Raw genomic sequence first — 21,654 nt, forward strand, 5'->3', positions numbered from 1 at the left:
ATCTAAATTTTACAAAAAACAGCTTTCAATTAGGGACCCCTGGGTGGCTCAGATAGTTAAGCATCTGCCTTCGGCTCAGGTCACAATCTTCGGGTCCTAGGATCCTGGGATGGAGCCCCACATCAGGCTCCCTGCTCAGCTGGGAGTCTGCTTCTCCCTCTCCCCTCTGCCCCACCCCCCACTCGTGCACACGCACTCTCTCTCTCTCTCACAAATGAATAAAATCTTTAAAAAAAAAAAAGCTTTCAATTGTATTCCAAAATTCAAAATTAAATCTTCTTTGTAGTCTTTAAACAGCTCAAATGATCCTGAACTCAAGTGGCCCCCAGATCCTACCAAAACCAAATACACTAATAACAATAATCTATATTTAAATCTTTGACTATATAATATCCTTTTTTTGGAACTACTTTAAACTCCCATGGGATGATTCTCCCTTGTTCTCCTCCTCCTCCTTCCCACTTCAATTGTGGATACCACTTATTAATCAGTCCTTTATTCCTGGTCTTATTTCTTTTATATTTAATCCCCTCACCACAAGGATTTATCTACCACCTATACAACTCTGACTCTCTCCAAACCTGACAGATTTAACATATTGGGACATATTTATTTAACATCCCAACTTAAACGGCCCTCCCCTCCAAAAAAATTCCCAAATGGATGCCTTATCAATTAACATCTATCCAGATTCACTACTTCTTCCTTTACTTTTATACTGAATATCAAATTCAATGGATCCATCCCTTACAAAGTCCCTGGTATTGTCCTTCCTTTCCATTTCCCCAGCCATCAGCCACTCCAGGTCATTATCTCCCACATGTATTATTTCAATAGCCTCTTAGCTGATCTCCCTACCTACTTCCAACCTCTCCACACTTTATCCAACATACACAAAGAGCTGTCAGAATTCACCACTTCAATTTGCCCACTCAGAAACCCATAGTGCCTCCCTACTGTTTCAAATCCAAACTCACTGGCCAAATGTTCTGGGTAGTTACAGTGTAAAGGCACTTTTTTTTTCCAGCACCTAAGTAACCAGGTTTTTTTCCTTTAACTTAACAAACACAGCTACCATTAGCCCCTCATATACCTCTAGCTTTCAAAATATTAACTGCCCCCCATTTTGAGACCTCACAAGTGATCAGGTGTAAGGGTTAAGAGTACAGGTTCTGCAGTTTGATTGCAATCTAGCCTCCACCACTTAAGGACTAAATGACATTAACCAAGTCATTTAACTTCATCTATTTAACAGGGACTCTAACCCTACCTCCTAGGGTTGTTATGAAAATTAATGTAATACCCTTAATGCATTAGGCCATTGCCCAGCACAGTGCAGAATGATCAATAAAAGTTAGCCATTGTCATTATTATTATAGCCACTTTGATCCAGGCAAGATTTGATTGCTCTACCAGAGGCTATGCATTTGACTTCATTATTCTTGACTCCCTCAACCACAACCTGTTAGAGATTGAATGCGTCTGAGAGAGGAGCTAGTCACATGTCCATTACCATTCACATCTTGGCTCAATCTTCTTTGATTATTCAACTGGTGTCTACTGCTAAACTAAATACAACTGCACACACAGCAAACAGTCCTTACTAAATATTTTTTGGGTAAATATATTAAATGCTAAGAAATATATAGGGGCGCCTGGGTGGCTCAGTCGTTAAGCGTCTGCCTTTGGCTCAGGTCATGATCCCAGGGTTCTGGGATCGAGCCCTGCATCGGGCTCTCTGCTCAGCGGGAAGCCTGCTTCTCCCTCTCCCATTCCCCTTCTTGTGTTCCCTCTCTCGCTGTGTCTATCAAATAAATAAAATCTTTTAAAAAAATTAAAAAATTAATGCTTAAGAAATATGTAGTTAGTATGTATTTTCGCCTATTACCTCTAAAATATTAATGAACCACATGCTTCTTATATAAAACTGTTTCTAAACAATGTCCTATAGCTTCAAGTAACTATAGTTGGAAGTACTCAAGACAGGAATAAAAAAATCTGCCATCTTACTTGGTAACTGTCCTCAAATTGATTCAACTAACTATATTATATCTCTCCAGCGGCTGAAGGTAAATATATATGATCTCCTATCTATCAATAATTCTTGGGTCAATGCTTTATAACTATTGCTAAATGCACTGTTATAAATTCCACAACTTTTCAGTATAAAATAAGGTCATCATCCAAAATAATGTGTAAGAAGATAATGATAAGGGGATGCTTGGCTGGCCCAGTGAGTAGAGCATGCGATTCCTGATCTCAAGGTTGTAAGTTCGAGGCCTACATTGAGTGTAGATATTAGTTAAAAATTAAAAGCCTACCAAAAAAAAGATAATAAGATTTAAAAGTTGTCAAAAAGCTAGGCATAGTCCCAGCTCTCTCCTTATATTTCTATCCTCCCTCCCCCCAAAAAAGAAATCCGTGCAGAATGATGGATTTCTTTTTTAAGATTTATTTATTTATTTTAGAGAAAGAGAGAGCAGAGGGTAGGGCAAGAGGAACAGGGTAAGAAACCAAGCAGACTCTCCGCAGAAAGCAGAGCCTGACATTGGGCTCAATCTCATGATGCTGAGATCATACGTGAGCCAAAACGAAGAGTCTGCTGCTTAACTGACTGTGCTACCCAGGCACCCCCACACACAGGATTTTTAAAGCTGGAAGGACCTCAATTTCGATTTCCCAACGTCCCATTGAGTCCCATGCAAGAAGGTGAAGCCCAGAAAGGCCAGACAGGTAGCTTACAGGTACAACGATCAGAGGCAGGACTGGGAACTGAACCTAGTGTTTCTGACACCTTCACTACATCATGCATCATTTCAACTGATTTCTTCCATGCCTACTTAATCTGCAGTTAATCTAAAAAAAATTAACTATATCACACGAACATTTCACAAAACAACTAAGTATAATCATACAGTGCGGTTAATACTGACATATTTTCCCACTATTTCCAAGAATACTGGTGAGGAATAAAGGTCTCAAGCCATAAACAGATCACTTCCATTACAATTACTTACGTTCTGGATATGATGCTTCCCTTTATCAGATTTTATAAAATCTAAGATTTCAATTTTTGCTAATTCTTTTTCATGAACTACACATATGTATGGTCATCTATGCAGCCTCCTCCCCAACAATAGCTTAAGCAATCCATGCCTCAGATAAAAATGTCATCTATTCCAGGCTGATCAGCATATGTTAGAATCTGTTCCTAATATAGAATCATAGACGTTTGGAGTTGGAAGGAACCTTGGAGATCACCTCTCATTTTACAGAGGAAACAAATACCGAGCAGGGACCTGCCCAAGGTCAAAGTTTCTATATAAGAACCCAGGTCCAGAATAGAAAGTTTTCAAAAGAATATTTCAGAGAAAAACAGCAATTTGGTGGAACACCTTAGCTTGTCTCCCTTTTCATCTATTTCTTAAGTACAACTTCCTGCCTAAGAAACTTCTGAAATTTAAGAAAAGAAAGCAAAACAAAAAACTAAGCCAACTTTTTAAGTCTACAGCCAACTTGCTGATCTTAAAAACTTAGCAGTAGGTGGGTCCTTGCAAGAATTGCAGACAGTAACATTTTGTAACAAAACTGATGAATATAAATAAGCAGAGGGAGAAAAGACACACACAAATTAACAATAACTATAATATTCTTATCTCTGTAACAAATTACATAAAAAATGCTTATAAGGAGGAAAACCATAAACTTGCAACTTTTGAGAAATTTAATCAACATACCTAGCAATTACACAAGAGCGTCAATATATTTTAAAATATAATGTTGATCATAGTGCTTAGGGGAAGCCAGAAATTCTTTTTAGTGTCCTTCTTTACATACTTTAAGTCATGTTAAAAAAACAATAATTTGAGGAAAATGTTTTATCAAACCTTAATAAAAAAGAAAATATTCAAACCTTAAAATAATTTTAAGCTATATTTCTCAATCCATGTTTTTAAAAATAAATGAAAATAGAACAATCCTGAAAGTTAAGGCCTGAAAAGCATTAAATTTACATATTTCTTTTGCCCCAATAAGAGCATGCTACATAAGCCAATTTACCTGTAGGAATATGTTTCTTAACTCATGCGGATCACCTCGCTTAGTTGTTTGCACCTGTAGGGGGGAAAAAAGCCAGTTAATGCTTTACTAGAGACCACATAATCTGTTCAGATTAGAGTTCGCAGACGCTAACAATCAATTGTCTTATCTTTTATAAGGGCATTTAGTTTAAAACAAACCAAAAGTACTAATATTGATAACACCTGTCAAATTGTAGATCTGTCCTACGGGGCGGGGTGGGGGGGTAAATACAGGCGTGAAGAGCTTAATATACAGCAAATCTCCCAGATTTCCTCTGGACTGGAAAGGGAGGGCAGTGAGGATTAATCTCTTACTTTACTCCACATCCACTAGCAACGCAATAGCAACCACCCCCCTCCAAATCAAGAAGTCAGCAAGAACAGAGCAACAAAAAAGTTGAAACACCCAAATTAATCGCCTGGCCTAGCAGCCTTTCTTCCCCATGAAAAGCAATCCAGAAAATAACCTCCTCTCTTTCTCCACCCAACCCAAAATATGAAAGCTGCGACAACGTTTCCAGATACTTTCGACATCCTGCCACCTGCAGCACAAATGCCAACCACTGCCCCCAGCCCCACTGAAGCTCCAAATTACTCAATTACTCACCCCCTCCCCCACCGCAATACACAGATGCCTTAGGTATCCCCGGCTTTACATGCCACTTCCTCCTACTCCCTTTCTGACGCCCTCCAAGTCCGGGCTCACAATCCCATGCATCTAGAGCAGGACACTACTCTTCCTTCACTGACCTGCGGTCCTCAGAAGCCCCTCCAACTCATAATCCCTCCTACTTCCCCTCCCCCAGCCGGGCATCCTCTCCCTCCGGTCCAAGCCCCACACAGCTCTCCCACCCGCAAGCTGGAGCCCCAGGATACGCTATCTAAGAACCAGGCAAAGAAGGAAATGGTAAGAGGTGAGGGGCTGTTAGAAAGGTCCCCCGAATGTCTCTTATGCAATAAAGGCAGCAGCAGAGAGTTGAGAGTCACCTTGACCGCCATGCTGTGCTCAGAAGCCGGGGACGAGCGAGTGAGCGAGCAGGGCCGAGCTGTCAGGGCGCGCGCGCGCGCCGCCTCCCCGGCCGCGCCCGCCCTCCCGCTCGCCGGCGCCGCGCGCGTCCCTATGCAGATGAGCCCTGGGCGGGGCGGGAAGGGGGCCCCCGAATCCCCGCCAGAAAGGGAGCTGGACCCGGGGCGGACGGCCTGCCTCGCTGGGGAGGAGGACGCGCCTCCCACGGGGAAGACTGGAGTGCCAGCCCTGGGATTCCGACGCGCAGGGTGGTTGCTTACAGCTGAGTCGCCGCCAGGAAAGCCCCAGGTTTCTTAAGGCCTCTTACTGGGTGTGGCTTTGGGCACCGACTTCAGCCAAAGTCGTTTTCTCCTGAGATTTAAAGGAACGCTTAGGATCCAGATTAAGCAAGATTTCGACGGATCGAATGACATGCCCCATTGATGATGATAATAATAATAATTGCATTAATCACAACAAATGGCTAATATTGACAATAAAAAACATGGGGGACCACGCACTCCGGGGAAAACCTAAGGAAACATAACGATAAATACGTCCTTAAGTTGGGATGAGATGAATATGCTTAATACATTTGTAATTCTTGTCCTATTATAAAGCTTTATTAGTAGGCTCACTCCACACTCCTAATCACCCAAATCCTTTGTGCAATGAGGTGGGCACAAATGCATATGGAAAATAATCCATTTGTCTTCGACAGGACTAGTATTGAATCCTGGCCCGACTTGCCCATACATAACCATTGCCAGCCCTGCCTAAGTAGTAGCTCTAACGTAAACCAAAATAATGTCTCTAAAACCGAATTTTGCCATTATGACTATATTGAACCACAGACTGATTCACTCAACAGACATTTACTGGGCATCTATTATATGCCAGACATAGTCCTGCTTGTAAAAAACACAAAAATAACATATAGTCCCTAACCTCTAGTATCTTACAGATGGTCAATGCTTCCCCAAACCCCAACCTTAAGTATATTTTCTTTGTTTGTGACTACAGGCATACTTCCTGTTTGAAGAAGAAGAAGAAGAAGAAGAAGAAGAAGAAGAAGAAGAAGAAGAAGAAGAAGGAGAAAAGGCTAACAACATAAGATTTATCTTAATCTCACTTAGTTCTGTAATCCCTCTCCACCCTCTTCCAAGTTTCCAATGGTGGATCTAACAGGAGGCCTGCCTTTTCTCCACTCTCACTAATCATAACATTTATCCAAGTTAATAGAAATGAGGAAAGAGGAGCAGCAAATGGAAATTGTTGATAAGGAATGCTACATTGCTAGTACTATAATGAGCTTTCGTACTGCAGTTGATTTAACTATTACATCTATTTATTCAGTTTGTTCGAAGTTCTTTTAACAATGTTATTGGACATAAGGATTTACAAATTCATATTTCGTTCTTCTAGCATCTAATGTCCCTGATACTTTGCTCTCTCTTATTTCCTGAAGTTTCTCTAAGTAGGAATCTCAAAATGTTTATTTTACATTACTTTACAAGAGAAGAATGTCTGTTTAGTAGGCCAAAGTTCCTCAGTTTGAATAAAAGCACTTAAGGGAAGGAAGGCATTTATTTAAAATGGAAGAATTATTTCCTATTGGAACACGTTGTTGACCAAATCTATACTGCTAGAGTGAAAATTTAGGGTCAGACTGGCCACTCCTACAGAGGAAGACATCACATTTAACACAGCCCATCATAATAATTCCTAGGTATAAGCACCAAGCCACAATGAAAATTTTCTTGAGTTAAAAAAATAGCTGAGGGGCATCTGGGTGGCCCAGACGGTTAAGCTTCTGACTCTTGGTTTCAGCTCAGATCTGATCTCAGGATCATGAAATCAAACCCCGCCAAGTTGGCTTGAGATCCTCTCTCTCTCCCTCTGCCTCTCCCATTCGTGTGCGCGCGCTCTCTCTCTCTCTCAAATAAATGTCTTTTTTAAAAAAATAGGCTATCTTTGAAAAAAATTATATATGTATGTATATATTTTATATACCTTTAAAAAAATGGCTGATCTTTGAGCAAGTCCAAGAGCTTCACTAGTGCCAATCTAGTTGCAATGGAGATGATGTAATAATTTAAAACTAAATAAGGCTGATATACAGAAAAAATAGAAAAGCTCAGATACCCTAAATAAAGGTGGTTTTTGCTAGATTTTTTATCTATCCAAATATAACAATAAAATGGATAAAGGTATTAAAATTATAAACTATACAGAAATAAACTAAGTATTTAAAGGAATATGAAAGTCTATGAGTTAGAGCTCCTCTGAAAAGCTTTGTGATTTATCCTTCTTTTATAATGATTGACGAACAGTATTATCAAAAGTTAAAACAAATTAAAACTTAACTTTGCCTCAATTGCAGATGATCAGGGTTGAAGGAAAACTTATTAGAAAATGGGATATCAAAAGACAAACCTGTGAAATAATATTCACAATATATTTGGGAAAAGGTGGTAGAAATAATTCAAAACTTTTCACAGTTTTTTAAAATTACTTGCCAATAAAGTAATTTATAACTCTTTACTTAAATTCCAAATGATGCTTGTAAACAAGAAATAATTTTAAAACTCTGGAACAACTATAATTTGAAAACTTTATAATTAAAACAGTCTATACAGAATGACATTTCAGAAAGCAAAATTGGAAGTTAAAGGCTAAACACTAGTTGCAAACACATTGCCATTAATAGTCACTTTTTAGAATTGATTTAATAAAAGATTCAATATGTAGCTTGACTGAGCTGGGAATTTAAATATGTTTGTGAAGTTGTTGTCCATGAAAATAATATACTACCCCAAATGCAAAACCAAAACATGGGTTTACTAGACAACCCCGCAGAAACATGTTTCTAACTCTCGAGCAGCTTACATATATTAATTTGAAACCAGCCAGTCACTTTGTGGGTGAAAGTCAGAATTACACTAATGCCTAGTGTCTTAATAAACTAAAATATAATAATTAAAACAAGAGACAATTTCCAATGAGCCTGTCCTGCCACAACTCCTGGCCTTCCTTCCATCTTTAAAAACATACCATTTCTGTTTATTTTCTAGCCTCCTCCAATTATTTTACTGACACGAATACATTTTTGTTCTTGTTTCCATATCTCACACAGCTACTGTGGATGTCATCTTGCAAGGAGTAAATCCAGGTGGTGTATTAAACACTTAGAAGAGCATTAGGATATCACTGACTGACTAAACCAAGAGGGAAGCTCTTCCTAGGTTAAAAGTACATATACAATCATTATGACGAAGAATAAGCTGCATTTTTATGCTTCCCATCAAGATGAAGCTCACTTAAAATATTTGAAATAAATAGCATGATCAGACTTTGGCACACACACACACAAAGGATATTTGAACATCTGGAACTTTTAAGTATATATTGGTCTTGACCTAATAGAATTTTAAAATGGTTCTTTTTACCTTACTGAAATACCACAAAACTTAAATTTTATAAAATGTGTTTTAACTCCTTCCTTGCTAAGAATCTATATGGGGAAATGGCAAGGGGTAGGCTAGGGAGAAATATGAAGCGTTAGGTGTCCAAGTTTGACCAAATTATGTTCTACTTCATAGGCTGACCTCAAAATCAATCAATCAGAAATTATTATTTCAACCAAAACCACTTATTGATACTAATTTATCTATCAGATATTTTAGGACTTCTCTATACTGTACAAGTATTATACTCTATGAACATTTGGTCTTATTGAAATAAATTATGTTTTTGATGGAGAGGAAAGAGTAGGGTATCAAAAATCAGATGAAATAGTTGGACTTTTGCAGTTACATCTTCCTGAACTTATCTGCCTCACAGTCTGACTCTGAGTCCTATAAATTATGCGACAGGGATGACAGTGATCTTATTTTTGGACCACAGTCTTCTTTATTCCCTTGTGGAGGTAATAACAGTTTTCTTTTTAATGGATTTGGGAAGGAATTCATGGAATGAGCTGCTCTAGATGTTTAAGTCTGCAAGGGCTTTATCACTATACTAGTCATGTGTAAGCTGATATTTAGTGGAAAACATTATGATCAGATGGAGGATTGAACTAGATGAACTTTAACGCTTTTAATACTCTAATGTCGTGATTAAGAGTGAGCTAAATTTTAGCTAATAAAAATTTTTTTTAAAGATTTTATTTATTTGACAGAGACAGCCAGTGAGAGAGGGAACACAAGCAGGGGGAGTGAGAGAGGAAGAAGCAGGCTCATAGCGGAGGAGCCTGATGTGGGGCTCGATCCCAGAACGCTGGGATCACACCCTGAGCCGAAGGCAGATGCTTAACCGCTGTGCCACCCAGGCGCCCCTAGCTAATAAAAATTTATTGACTCATGTTTGCACTAAACTCATTGTTGCAACTATAGGAAATGTAAGAAAAATAATAGCATGATTCCCAAAGCATGTAGAATATTTGACTGTGGCAACTGCTATTTTGATTTTTTTTAAATGAATACAGCTGAATGATACCAAAACCTTCTGCATGTGCCAAAGGCCAAGGCAGCTTTAGGTAATAATGGGGTAAAAAGTCTGTGGTTTGCACATATTCCCGTTCCAATCAAAAGAATATAACTGGGACAATAAATATCTGCTCAATCCCAGAGCTGCCCACCTCTACCAATCCCTGGGGATTTACTTGGATCTGGTTTTTGCCTCACTTTTACTTGTCTACAGGTAGACAAGGAAGGATGCTTGGGATCTGGTCCAAAGTAAAGAAAAAATTTTCACTTTAAAAATTGTGCCAGGAGAAAAGCAAAGTCCTCAGCATATCCAAAGCAAACTTGAAAAATAACAAAGTTAGGGGACTTACAGTACCTGACTTCAAGATTTATTATAAAGCTAAAAAAATCAGTACAGTGTGGTACTGGCTGGTATAAGGATTGATAAACAGATCAGTGGAAGAGATTAGAGAGACCAGAAATAGATACAAAATTATAAAGTCATTTGATTTCTAGCAAAGGTACTAAAACAATTCAATGGGGCAAGGAGTCTTTTCAACAAATGACTCCGGAATAACCAAGGTAAAGGATTTTTAGTGAGCACATTAAAAGCAATAACAAATTAAGAAATTGATAAATTAGATTGCACTAAAATTAAAATTTATACTCATCAAACAACAGCATTAAGAAAATGAATAGGCAAGCCACAGTCTCTAGGAGAAAAATTAGCAGAACATATGTACAACAGGGTGCTTGGGTGGTTCAGTCAGTTAAGCGTCTGGCTCAGGTCGTAGGGTTCCCTGCTCAGCGGAGAGTCCGCTTCTTCCTCTCCCTATGCCTCTCCCTTCCCCCCCTTCTCATGCTCTCTCTCCAATAAATAAATAAAATCCTAAGAAGTATATATATACAACAAAAGACTGATATTCCAGTATTTAAGGAACTCCTAAAACTCAATGATAAATAAGCAACCTAGTTTAAAAAGTTTTGAACAAATACTTCACAAAAGAAGATGTACAAATGGCCAATAAGCACATGAAAAACTGCACAACATGATTAGCCATCAGGGAAATGCAAATTAAATCACAGTAAAAAGATAGCACTACACACCCACTAGAATGGCTAAAATTAAAGACTGAAAACAGATGCTGGCAAGGATGTGGAGCAACGAGAGCTCTCATGCACTTGTAGTGGGAGTTTAAAATGGTATAATCACTTTGGAAAAAGATCTAGCAGGTTCTTATAAAACTAAACATACACCCACACTATGACCTAGCAATTCTACCTTTTGATATTTACCCAAGAGAAATGAAAATACATGTGGGTAAAAAGACTTGTACAAGAATGTTCATGGCCACTTTATTCATAGAAGCCAAAAACTGGAAATAGCTTATGTGTCTATCAATAGGAGAATGGATAAACTATGGTATATTTACAGAATGTAATGCTAAGGGAAAGAAGCCTTACATAGAATTACATAGTGCAAAAGGGCATACACGGTATGAGTATATTTATGTAAAGTTCCAGAACAAACAAAACTAATCTAAGGTAGAAAAAAAAACATGTTTTCTGGAAGATAGGAATTGAGGGAACTATCTGGAGTGATGGTAATAGTCTATGTCTTGCTAGGGGTTCAGATTAGAGGTGTATGTATTTTCCAAAACTTAGGGAATGTACACTTAAGGTTTATATATTTTATCATGTGTAAATTTTTCCTCAAAAGAAAAAAATCATGCATATTGAATTCTATCTAATGAAGTATTTAGGCGGGAAAAAACTAGTATCATAAATTTACTTCGAAATCCGTAAAAGAAATAAAATTGATGAATGCAGAGATGGATGGATGGATGGATGGATGGATGGATGGATGGATGGATGATGGATGAATGGGGACGGGGTAGATAGGTAATACCTAACTGAGGGATATATGGGAATTCATTGTAAAAATTCATCTTTTCCATATGTTTGACATTTTTCTTTTTTTTTAAAGATTTTTATTATTATTTATTTATTTGACAGAGAGAGAGACAGGCAGCAAGAGAGGGAACACAAGCAGGGGAAGCAGGAGAGGAAGAAGCAGGCTCCCAGTGGAGGAGCCTGATGTGGGGCTTGATTCCAGAATGCCGGGATCACGCCCTGAGCCAAAGGCAGACGCCCAACGACTGAGCCACCCAGGCGCCCCTTGACATTTTTCATAATAAAATATTGCGGAAAACTGTGCTGGATCTTTGCATTACTCAAGGTGACTATTCAGGTACATAATTCTGTTGTTTGGCTAGAAATTGTAATGGGACTTGTTTTTTATTAAAAAAAAAAAAAAAGGCCTTGTATGAGAGTAGGGAAAGGAAACTGAAACTGTTTGACAAATAATGTATCTCTATTATAGGCAGGGGAATCTCTGAAAACCGCATTGAACTGAGGGAAAAAAATGTCCTCCTTAACATGGATCCAGACAGTAATCATATGTCCTTGGGAGCTGTGTTTGTGTGTTTATGCTTCTTTGGTCTAATAGTTACCCATAGGAAAACTCCGAAGAAATGCAAGTTGGTTTTTGTTTGTTTTTTAGAGGGAGAGATAGAGAGTGCCAGAGCTGGAGCTGGGGGAAGGGCAGACGGACAGAAAGAGAATCTCAAGCAGGATCCATGCCCAGAACAGAGCCTCATCTCAGGATCCCAAGATCATGACCTGAGCCAAAATCAAGAGTTGGATGCTTAACCAATTGAGCCACCCAGGAACCCCATGTGGAAGTTTATCTGTATAACATACTGACAGAAGTCTTAGAAGGTACCAGACTTTGAATCTAAAGCCTACCCTGGAACTCTTCTGCTTAAGTACACCAGGGTGTAAATCTGGACTGAGAAACTCAAGACTTTGGTGGGAAATACCCTGCAAAGGATCATTGTGTCATTGGTTGCCCTATTGGGAGAAGTAGAACTGATACAAGGATGAAATCAACCATTGAGTAGAAAGTTTCCAAAAAGGCGAGGGCATATTTGTAATGGGAGACCTAAAGAAAGGACTCATTGAGGAAGAGAGGGCCACAACCCTCAAGACAAGAAAGCTAGGAACTGGGGTTTGCATAGGAATAAATTTCTGAAGAATTACTATGAAGAAATAGTGTAATATTGACCAGTATTGAATAGTACTGATCAGACTAATAAGCAAGAAGTTTAATTTAGAAAGTTCTGAAGAAACAGTATGAAACAGGTAGATTTTGGAGAGTTACACCTTCTGGAAGGAGACAGATCAAAGAGGAAAACCGGGCAGAAATGTGGAATGATCGCATTTCAAACAGAAGAAGACGAAGCTGAGAACACAGAAGGAAACCTGACAGAGAACTGTTAAAGTTCTCAAAGTTGTCCTCTGCGTATTCCATTCCCAGTAGCCCTGACAACAGAATACCACCTTAAGGTAATGACAATATAATAAGGAAAAACTAGAAGAAAATGAAATAAACAGGAATTAAGAGTTAAGTCATAGAGGACAATGACATAATGTCTCTGTCCTGCAAAAGATGCCAGAAAAGACAAGAATAAACCTACATATAAAAACAGTTAACTATAGCTTGCACTTTGGAGGAAGTTTCTGGGTAACACAGATCGGCTGCTTCTTCCCTGACTCTGGTAAGTAAGCACTGGAAAAAATCATGGAGTAACACATCTACATGGTCTTTCCTGTATTATCCCTCACTATCAGTACCTGGAAAGAAACCCCAGGAACAGTCACTATTTGCTCATCCTGTTCTTCTATCATCCTGGATGGGCAGGCTTACCTGGATGGTTCACAGGATAGGGATGGGGAATAAAATAGGGAGTCAGCAATTATACTTCATTTAATCATTCCCAACCCTTCAATAAAGAATTATATATAAAGAAGTTTTGTATTGATGGTGTGGAAGAAAATCAAAGCACAGTAATGGGAAATGTGCCTTCCTCATACCACCCCCTCACTAAGATCCATGTGGCAGAAGAAACTATCATTTCATCAAACATAGTAGGCTCAGAGTTCTAGATGGGGAACAGAAGCTAAGTGAGTATGGGTGCCTGGGTGTTGGTTAAGTGTCTGCCTTTGGCTCAGGTCATGATCCCAGTGGCCTGGCATCAAGCCCTGCATCCGGCTCCCTCCTCAGTGGGGAGTCTACTTCTCCATCTGCCTCTTTCCCTGCTTGTGTTCTATCTCTCTGTCAAATAAATAAATAAAATCTTAAAAAAAAAAAAAGAAGTTAAATGAGTATAACCCACAACATGATGAGTGGTAATGAGGGGCATGAATCACAGAAAGCAAATGCTCAATAGCATATGGACAAATCTCACTCTCCTTAAACATACTAAAGAACTTTGAAGGGGTGGTAGGGCATTGCATCAGACAGAATTCTATATGGCTATGAAGTTCTAATCCATCTCTTAGATGTGGTATGTCCTTTATTATTGATACCCGTAATAGGAAATATAAAGGGAACATAATTAACCCTCTCTATAAAGATCTTACAATGTATTGGGAAAACAAAAGTAAAATCACTAATTTACAATGCGTATGCTTAACCGTGTAGTAAATTTTGCCACACAGGTTTAGAAAATGAAAAAATTGGTTCAAGCTGGATGATGTACAGAAGGTTTCATGGAAACCGTAATTCACCACTTGCTCTTGAATTTACCATTTCTCTGTGCTCCTTGCAGAGTATGTCTTATTTCCCTATCCTTTCTCCTTCACCCACACCCTCAGTCCTAACACTTATCTCAATGCCTGACATTAGCTATATAGGTACTAATTTAATATTTATTGATTATTCCTATCTGATCACTCTAGCACTAGCCATTAGTACTTTTATATTTCCTGAGCGAAGACCATTACCATTACCTTAGTTACTCAAGCCAGAAAGCTGGGTATCAGACTCTTCCTTACCCCTCACATTTGAATAGGTCCCCAGTCCTTTGTTTTCTACCCCTTCAGTGGTTTTTAAATTGCTTCTCCTCACTATAATAGCCTTCATTAGGCCTCCTAATTGTTCTGCAAGCCTCCAGTTCTCTACCTTCTGCCTCTTGTCACTCTTCTCAAATCCATTCTCCACAGTGCTGTCAAATGTTCAACCTAAAACAGAAATTAAATTTTGTCACTTCAATATAAAATCCAAACTCCTCAGTTTGGTGAAAAGTGGAACTAAACTGTTCCCTTTTCTTACTTAAATCTTCTGCCTTACTGCTACTATACTTGTTCCTTTAGTCACAAGGATTTTTGTGCTATATCCTTCCTATGTGCTAATCCTTTGAGAGTATTTTACTCCACGTTTATTCCAGTTTGCCTATCCTTTAAGATACAGCGCAAGAATCTTCTCCAGAAAACACTCTTCCACCCACTTTCCCTGACTGGAATAGGCCCCACTCTGGGTATAATATTTATCACTGTGTTATAATCACTTCTTTGTTTATTGTCTTTTCCATTGGTGGCTTTCAAACTTTATTGACACAGACCTATATAGTATGAAATACATATTTTCAATCACAACCCCACCCCAGTACACACTGAAATTAAAATTTCATGAAGCAATATCAAACTTTACTACATGCAACATACTCTTGTATTTATTATTCTGTATTATTCTCCTTTTTTTCTAACTCTGGTTTTAACATACTGAATTGATTTCATGGCCCAGTTTAAAAATACTACAACAGACTGTGAACTTACATAGATTCTTAAGCATGATAGATGCTCACTATAAGTAATTGAGAAAAAGATAAAACAAAATCTCTATCTCTAGCAATTAGCACAAGGTTAGGCATATAGTAGTCAATAAAAATGTTTGATAAAAAAATAAATACACACCTCTGGGGAAGACCATCTTCATAAATATCTTTTGCCCCCATCACTCTCCTTTTTTAAGAACCTTAAACTCTTAGCAAGAGTTTCTTATAAGACATTAAGATGAAAACATAGACATGTAAGAACAGATACAGAGACAGGCAATACTGGAGAAGGGACTTTAAAAATTGTTGAGTTTGAAGGGCATAATGAGATAGAGAGGCATGATTGCTGAAGGCCAACTATTAAGTCTTTCAAAAACGGCCTAATATGGTGAAGTCACTGAAGTCTGGGATATCTGGTCATCGGTTCCAGAGGTCAGAAATCATCTTGTAAATGACCCAAAGATCACTTAAGCTAACCAAATTCACAAGATACTGATGCATAGCTCATAGTAACTAATATTTACTATTGAATACTTACTGTGTATCAGACAATATCTGATATGATACGAATATGAATCTATGATATGATATAAATATGAAACATTAATATGAATCTATTCTCAAAACAACCATGTGAAGTAGGGCTATTTCATGTTATTATTTCTGTTTCAAAGGAATGCCTGGGTGGCTCAGTTCGTTAAGCATCCGACTCTTGATTTTGGCTCAGGTCATGATCTCAGGGTCTTGAGATCCAGCCCTGTGTTGCCCTCCGTGCTGAGCATGGAGCCTGCTTAGGATTTTCTCTCTTTTCCTCTCTCTCTGCCCCTCCCCCTGCTTGTGCTCCCAACCTCAAATAAATAAATAGATAAATAAATAAATAAACAAACTAATAAATAAATAAAATCTTTAAAAAAATAAATAAAGAGCATTGTCATTGGCTAACATTTTAAATCTCATTATCCTGTGATGATAGGATGGCTGATGAGTCTATGTGCGCCCATTGTTTTGGGGACATTGATTGTCACACAACAGATGATACACAAATTTCTTACAGGTCAAATGACACCAGGAAGATATTGGGACTTGAACTGCTTTTTCAGTGTTCCATCCTAAAGGGAGGCCTACTAACAAAGGAGACAAAGCAGTGAAGAACTAGAGTTTTCTTTTCAGGGAATTGGTACAAAATGGATGTCCCTTTCAACTCACTGAATGAATTAAGAATGAATGCCATGTGAGAGACATAAGGTCATTGGTAGCAGCCAATGTCAACTGGAGAAACAGAGATCACCAAAACATAGAGTAGTTAGGAGCAAGATTCATCTCTCCTCTATTCCTACTTCTAGCCCCCAATACCAGAAGAGTTTGCGGTTGAGAAGGAAAGGAAAAATAACCTAGAACCAAACATTCCCCAACCCAATCTTTAGGGGTTTGGAGAAGGAGAAGGAGTGAAAAATTGACTATACTCCCTTCTTCATTTCAAGTCCCTGTGGCTATGAGGCTACACAACAATGGAGGAGGTTTTAAAACACGGGAAGTTTTAACTAGAATAGGCTAGACTTTGAATAACTTAAAAGACCACAAAAGTATGGAATCCACCCTGGGGGAACATAGTATAGTGGAGCAATGAGTAGAGAAAAAGAAAGCATTTTAGTTTGTACCCCAACCAAGTTCAGATTCCTTAGTAACTTGGTCACATAAAAGAAATAGTAGTATGCAGTTTATGATATAATGTTAAGTGAATGAATCAGAACTTGAAATTGTATGTATGAAGCAAGTACAAATGTATGAGTAATCTGAATATATTAAACAACACCTGGAGCAGATAATTGAATTTTCTCTAACCCACAATTTTGCATAAGGTCAGCAATGATTGTATATATAACCAAACCTACTATTACACTTCTTTTTTTTCTTTTGCCATTTATTTGTTTTAAGAAGTAAAATAAGTTTATTTAGCAAGATTACTTTTCATAAATCCAGGTCAGATAATAGATACATGGCCACCCTCTGTGGACTCATAGATTAGGGTGGTTTGGGGTTTTTTAAAAATTTTTTTTGTTTTTTTTTTTGGTTGTTACTGTTTTCCAAAGATTAACACCATAGTACTTCAAAGAAGAAGACTAAACAGAGTATGATCTCTCAGTTCCTCCCTTTTCCATTAAAATTTGAGTATTATGCTTGACTTTTTTCATTATCTGCAATCATTCTAGTTTGCAGGGAGTCCATACATATAATTGTTACTAGAGGAGATATTTTAGAGAATGTGTTTTTGAGCCTTCCAGTGAGGATTCCTCTAGGCCCACCTGATGTGAAATCATCTACCCTAACCTATTCTATCTCTCACTCCAATTTCTATAGCATCATTGTTAATATTTGTATGAGGACTTTAATTTATGAAGTGTTCTTCTCACATTGGAATATTTTAGGACACAGGCGCAGGGTAAGAATCTCCTGGAATTGTTTACAACATATTGATCTGGTCGTAGGCATGCCCTAACTCTTTCTTAACCCAAGCCTGGTAAGAGATAAAAAGTTTATGGCTATCTTTTAAAAATCTCAACCCCAGGGGCGCCTGGGTGTCTCAGTCTTTAAGCATCTGCCTTTGGCTTAGGGTGCGACCCTGGTGTTCTGAGATCGAGCCCCATGTCAGGTTCTTCCCCTGGGAGCCTGCTTCTTTCTCTCCCACTCCCCCCACTTGTGTTCCCTCTCTTGCTGGCTGTCTCTCTCTGTCGAATGAATACATAAAATCTCTAAAAAAAAAATCTCAACCCCATATGACCCCATGGAAAATATATATGAGTTAGAAAGCACAAAAATAAAGTAAGGCTCACTAAAGAATGACCTTTTAAATTACAGCTTATTATTCTTACCTGTCACAATTATGATTTAGGTAAGTACTTATCTTCCTTCAATAAATGGATAAGGTGTTGTGATGTACTAAATACATAACTATGCAATTTTCATTTGTGCTTAGATATAGACTCATACACAATTAAATCTCCTAATAGTAAATAAAATTGTCATTTGGCATTTGAACACATCATCTAATTTATTTTTTTAATGCAAAGCAAAACTAAGATAATTAAATCATATTGATACTATTTGAAAGAATTGGACATTTGTCATCTCCCCGCTACAGTGCTTCTGTGCATTTTGCTCAAAGAATAATGTGAAGTTCAAAATCTGAGAATCAAAGAATTTGAAAGTCCACTTGAAAAGGAAAAAGTAGCAAAAATCATTACTAAATGAAAGAAACATACAATTTAGCTCAGCAGGGCTTCTATACACCCAAGGACAATGTAGATGTGCAGTCACAATTTTTTGAAAAGAAAATTTCTTCCTTGTCTTCCTTGTGATTCTGGCATAACAAAACTTACATAAAACAAAATGTTATAAATATTTGTTAATGTTTTAAAATATTTTAGGAACCCCTTGCAATTGTTCTTACAATATTTTTTAAATAGAAGTTTTCATTTCTCCAAGTATTTGTTCTTAAATGGGAATATTATATTATATATTTTTTAAAGTCAACATTCAGATTTTTTAGATAAGAATACAACCCAGTATTGCAGTAAATACATAATTCCATTTATATAGGAATTGTCCTTAAGGGCCAGGCAGAGAGGGGAGGAAGATAAACAAACCTGAGAGTGGGCCTAAGAAGAGAGGATATGAGCAAGCTTAATATTAATGTATTCAATATAATACTTCATCTGAATAAAAATCTTTCATAAATGGTAAAAGAATTTGTTCTCACTTCAAGTAAGAACTCAGAGATGAAGATAACATAGTTCCAACCCTGGAGGAGTTATCAATAAGAGGTAAATAAGCTTAAGAGTGGAGAAGGTGATGATTCATAATTATCCCCTAGGAGGACAGATCAGAAAGTGAGGCAATCTTTCTGTGATAAGTAGGCCTACCTTGGTGAGTGAGCACAGCAGGCCCCAGATACAGCAGGCCTCAATGAAGCCAACTGGAGAGAAGTGAGAGGAGAGTATAAAAGCCTCCCTTGGGGTGAAATGTGGGGCTGCAGCAGGGAACAGCGTGGGTTCACTCCTGTTTGTTGTGGGAAACCCAGGGAGAAAAGGAGGCAGGATGTTATATCCACTGTACCACTTACTAAATACCTCTCCTTCGACTCAGTAAGTATATTCCTGATAGGACCTGGTTTTGGGGAGATGGCAGCCTACATCTAGTGACTGAATGTTTGGGTGCTTAACTGACTGAAGGGTAGAGATGGAAGTATAAAAGAGCAGGGTAAGCTGTTGATGAGGAATAGCTAGGCTGTCTTAGAACTCTGTGAGAAAGCTAGAATCTGGGTTAAAATTTTCTGGGGAAAACAAGGGCTACTGATTTGGGCTCATCTACAAGAATACCTGTGTCGTGGAGAGTCTTGTCTTTGGAGCCACTGTACCAGGGATAAATGTACTCTGGCAAAAGATCACCTCCTGGGAATTGTGTTGATTACCCACCTTAGGCCAGAGCTACTTCCTAGTGACATCCAAAGAGCAATTTAATAAGAAGGAAAGGCCTGTACTATACACATGTTGGTAGGATGGGTTGAACATGAATAAGGTAATTTTTAGTCTTAGATTCTAATCACATTCTGAAGGTTGTTTTAAAGTAAAGAAACTTAGCAGTTTCCTTTTTTATTCTTTAGAGATTCTATTTATTTGTCAGAGAGAGAGAGAGAGAGCATAAGCAGACAGAGCATCAGGCAGAGGGAGAAGCAGGCTCCCTGCTGAGCAAGGAGCCAGATGTGGGACTTAATCCCAGGACCCTGGGATCATGCCTGAGCCAAAGGCAGACGCCTAACCAACTGAGCCACCCTGGTGCCCCGACACTTAGCAGTTTCCAATCCCAAGAACCATGAAGTGTTGGAACAAAAGTGGAAGTTTAGTTGTTCTGGGAAGAACTTGTGTTTTTGATGGTATTACTACAAAATCATTCAACAAACATTTAATAGATGTCAATCATGTGCCAGACACAATGACTTTCTTTCCAAAGCAAAGTATTTCATGAAGGAAATTAACCCTTTTGATAGCAAGAATAGGAAGAAAAAAGTAGAAAAACAAAGGACCAAACAGAGGTACCAGCAGTATCACCTGTATCAGTAACTTGCTGAGAAGCCTTCAACAGGAATGTGGGATGAAGTCAGGGATTTTCAGGAGTGCACAGGTGATTTACTTGGATGGAATATATTAAAAATTAGTATTCATATTCCTTTTTGTCTAGAAAACAAAAGGTCAACAATAGTAATATTTAATATAGGAATGAAGATTAATAAAAATATATTAGAAATATATTTATATGGAGATAGGAACAAAAGTTTTTATGCATTTGTTACCAAATAAAAAAGATGGCAGTGACTAGATTACCTAATTTCTAAAATCACTATGCTCTAAAGTTCTGATTCTATATTATTCAAAGTACTTTAGTTTCTCTTAAACTATGTTTAAAAATCATACCATATCTGGGGCGCCTGGGTGGCTCAGTTGTTAAGCGTCTGCTTTCGGCTCAGGGCGTGATCCCGGCTTTCTGGGATCGAGCCCCGCATCAGGCTCCTCTGCTGGGAGCCTGCATCTTCCTCTTCCACTCCCCCTGCTTGTGTTCCCTCTCTCGCTGCCTGTCTCTCTCTCTGTCAAATAAAATCTTCAAAAAAAAAAGACTATTAAAAAAAATCATACCATATCTATAATAACATAAACTTCCTCATATACAACAAAACTTAATTTTACAAAGATATGAAAAAGTAAAATTTTCATTATTTAAATGCATCCTAACCCACTGACACCACCCTTCTTACCTGCTAAAGCAGGTTCTCTCTGTATTATATGATGCCAGTTGGCATGACCCTTTCTTCCTCTTAGCTTATTCAAGAGACTGGCAAAAGGATTCTCTGAGAGCCCTGTGTTGATGAGATTAACAACAAACTTAAAGTCTGGATTCCCTCTAGCAAAATTTTCAGAATTCTTTAAATTTTACTAATTTGTGCAGCGACTTGTTGGTTTAGTTTGCTGATAACCATATATTTTTCCCCCTCGAAATTCTGATTTATAAAAAAAGTTTAGAAGAAACACTATCATAAAGCTAAACTATTTTATTTTACAATTCTTTTAAGGGATGGGTTTATGAACTAAACATTTAACTAATAGTATTATATAGCTGGTATAAAAGCTACTCACTTTTTGTGTCTAGATGATAGAAGTTAAGAGTCTTGCTGGGAATCATAATATGAGTAAATAGATCACAAAGAAGTTGGCTGAAAACCAGTCCATTAAAATGACAGCTTCCACAGAAATGCAAATATACTTAACACTACTAAACTGTGTTTTTAAAAATGATTAAGATGATTGGGGCACCTGGGTGGCTCAGTCTGTTAAGTATCTGCCTTTGGCTCAGGTCATGATCCCAGGGTCCTGGGA

The 21,654-nt window shown here is 38.0% G+C and overlaps 1 protein-coding gene and 1 long non-coding RNA gene across 2 annotated transcripts in view; both read right to left on the reverse strand.

The window, feature by feature from the left end:
- SLC25A12 (solute carrier family 25 member 12) overlaps positions 1-5,371 on the reverse strand; it is a 91,201-nt gene extending 85,830 nt beyond the window's left edge. Inside the window, exons 1-2 of the mRNA XM_026492562.3 lie at positions 5,067-5,371; positions 4,060-4,113 (exon numbers count right to left, since the gene is read on the reverse strand). Of these exons, the coding sequence (XP_026348347.1) occupies positions 4,060-4,113; positions 5,067-5,078 (66 nt within the window). The 5' untranslated portion in view covers positions 5,079-5,371. The remainder of the gene's footprint in view (positions 1-4,059; positions 4,114-5,066) is intronic.
- Positions 5,372-14,475: 9,104 nt separating this feature from the next.
- LOC130544809 (uncharacterized) lies at positions 14,476-21,122 on the reverse strand. The gene is made up of 3 exons (XR_008961430.1): positions 20,698-21,122; positions 20,335-20,460; positions 14,476-14,636 (listed from the first exon to the last, which is right to left on the reverse strand). It is a non-coding gene; the product is annotated as an uncharacterized LOC130544809 (long non-coding RNA).
- Positions 21,123-21,654: the final 532 nt, after the last annotated feature.

This window comes from Ursus arctos, unplaced genomic scaffold, assembly GCF_023065955.2.
Source record: "Ursus arctos isolate Adak ecotype North America unplaced genomic scaffold, UrsArc2.0 scaffold_1, whole genome shotgun sequence".
NCBI classification, from domain to species: domain Eukaryota; kingdom Metazoa; phylum Chordata; class Mammalia; order Carnivora; family Ursidae; genus Ursus; species Ursus arctos.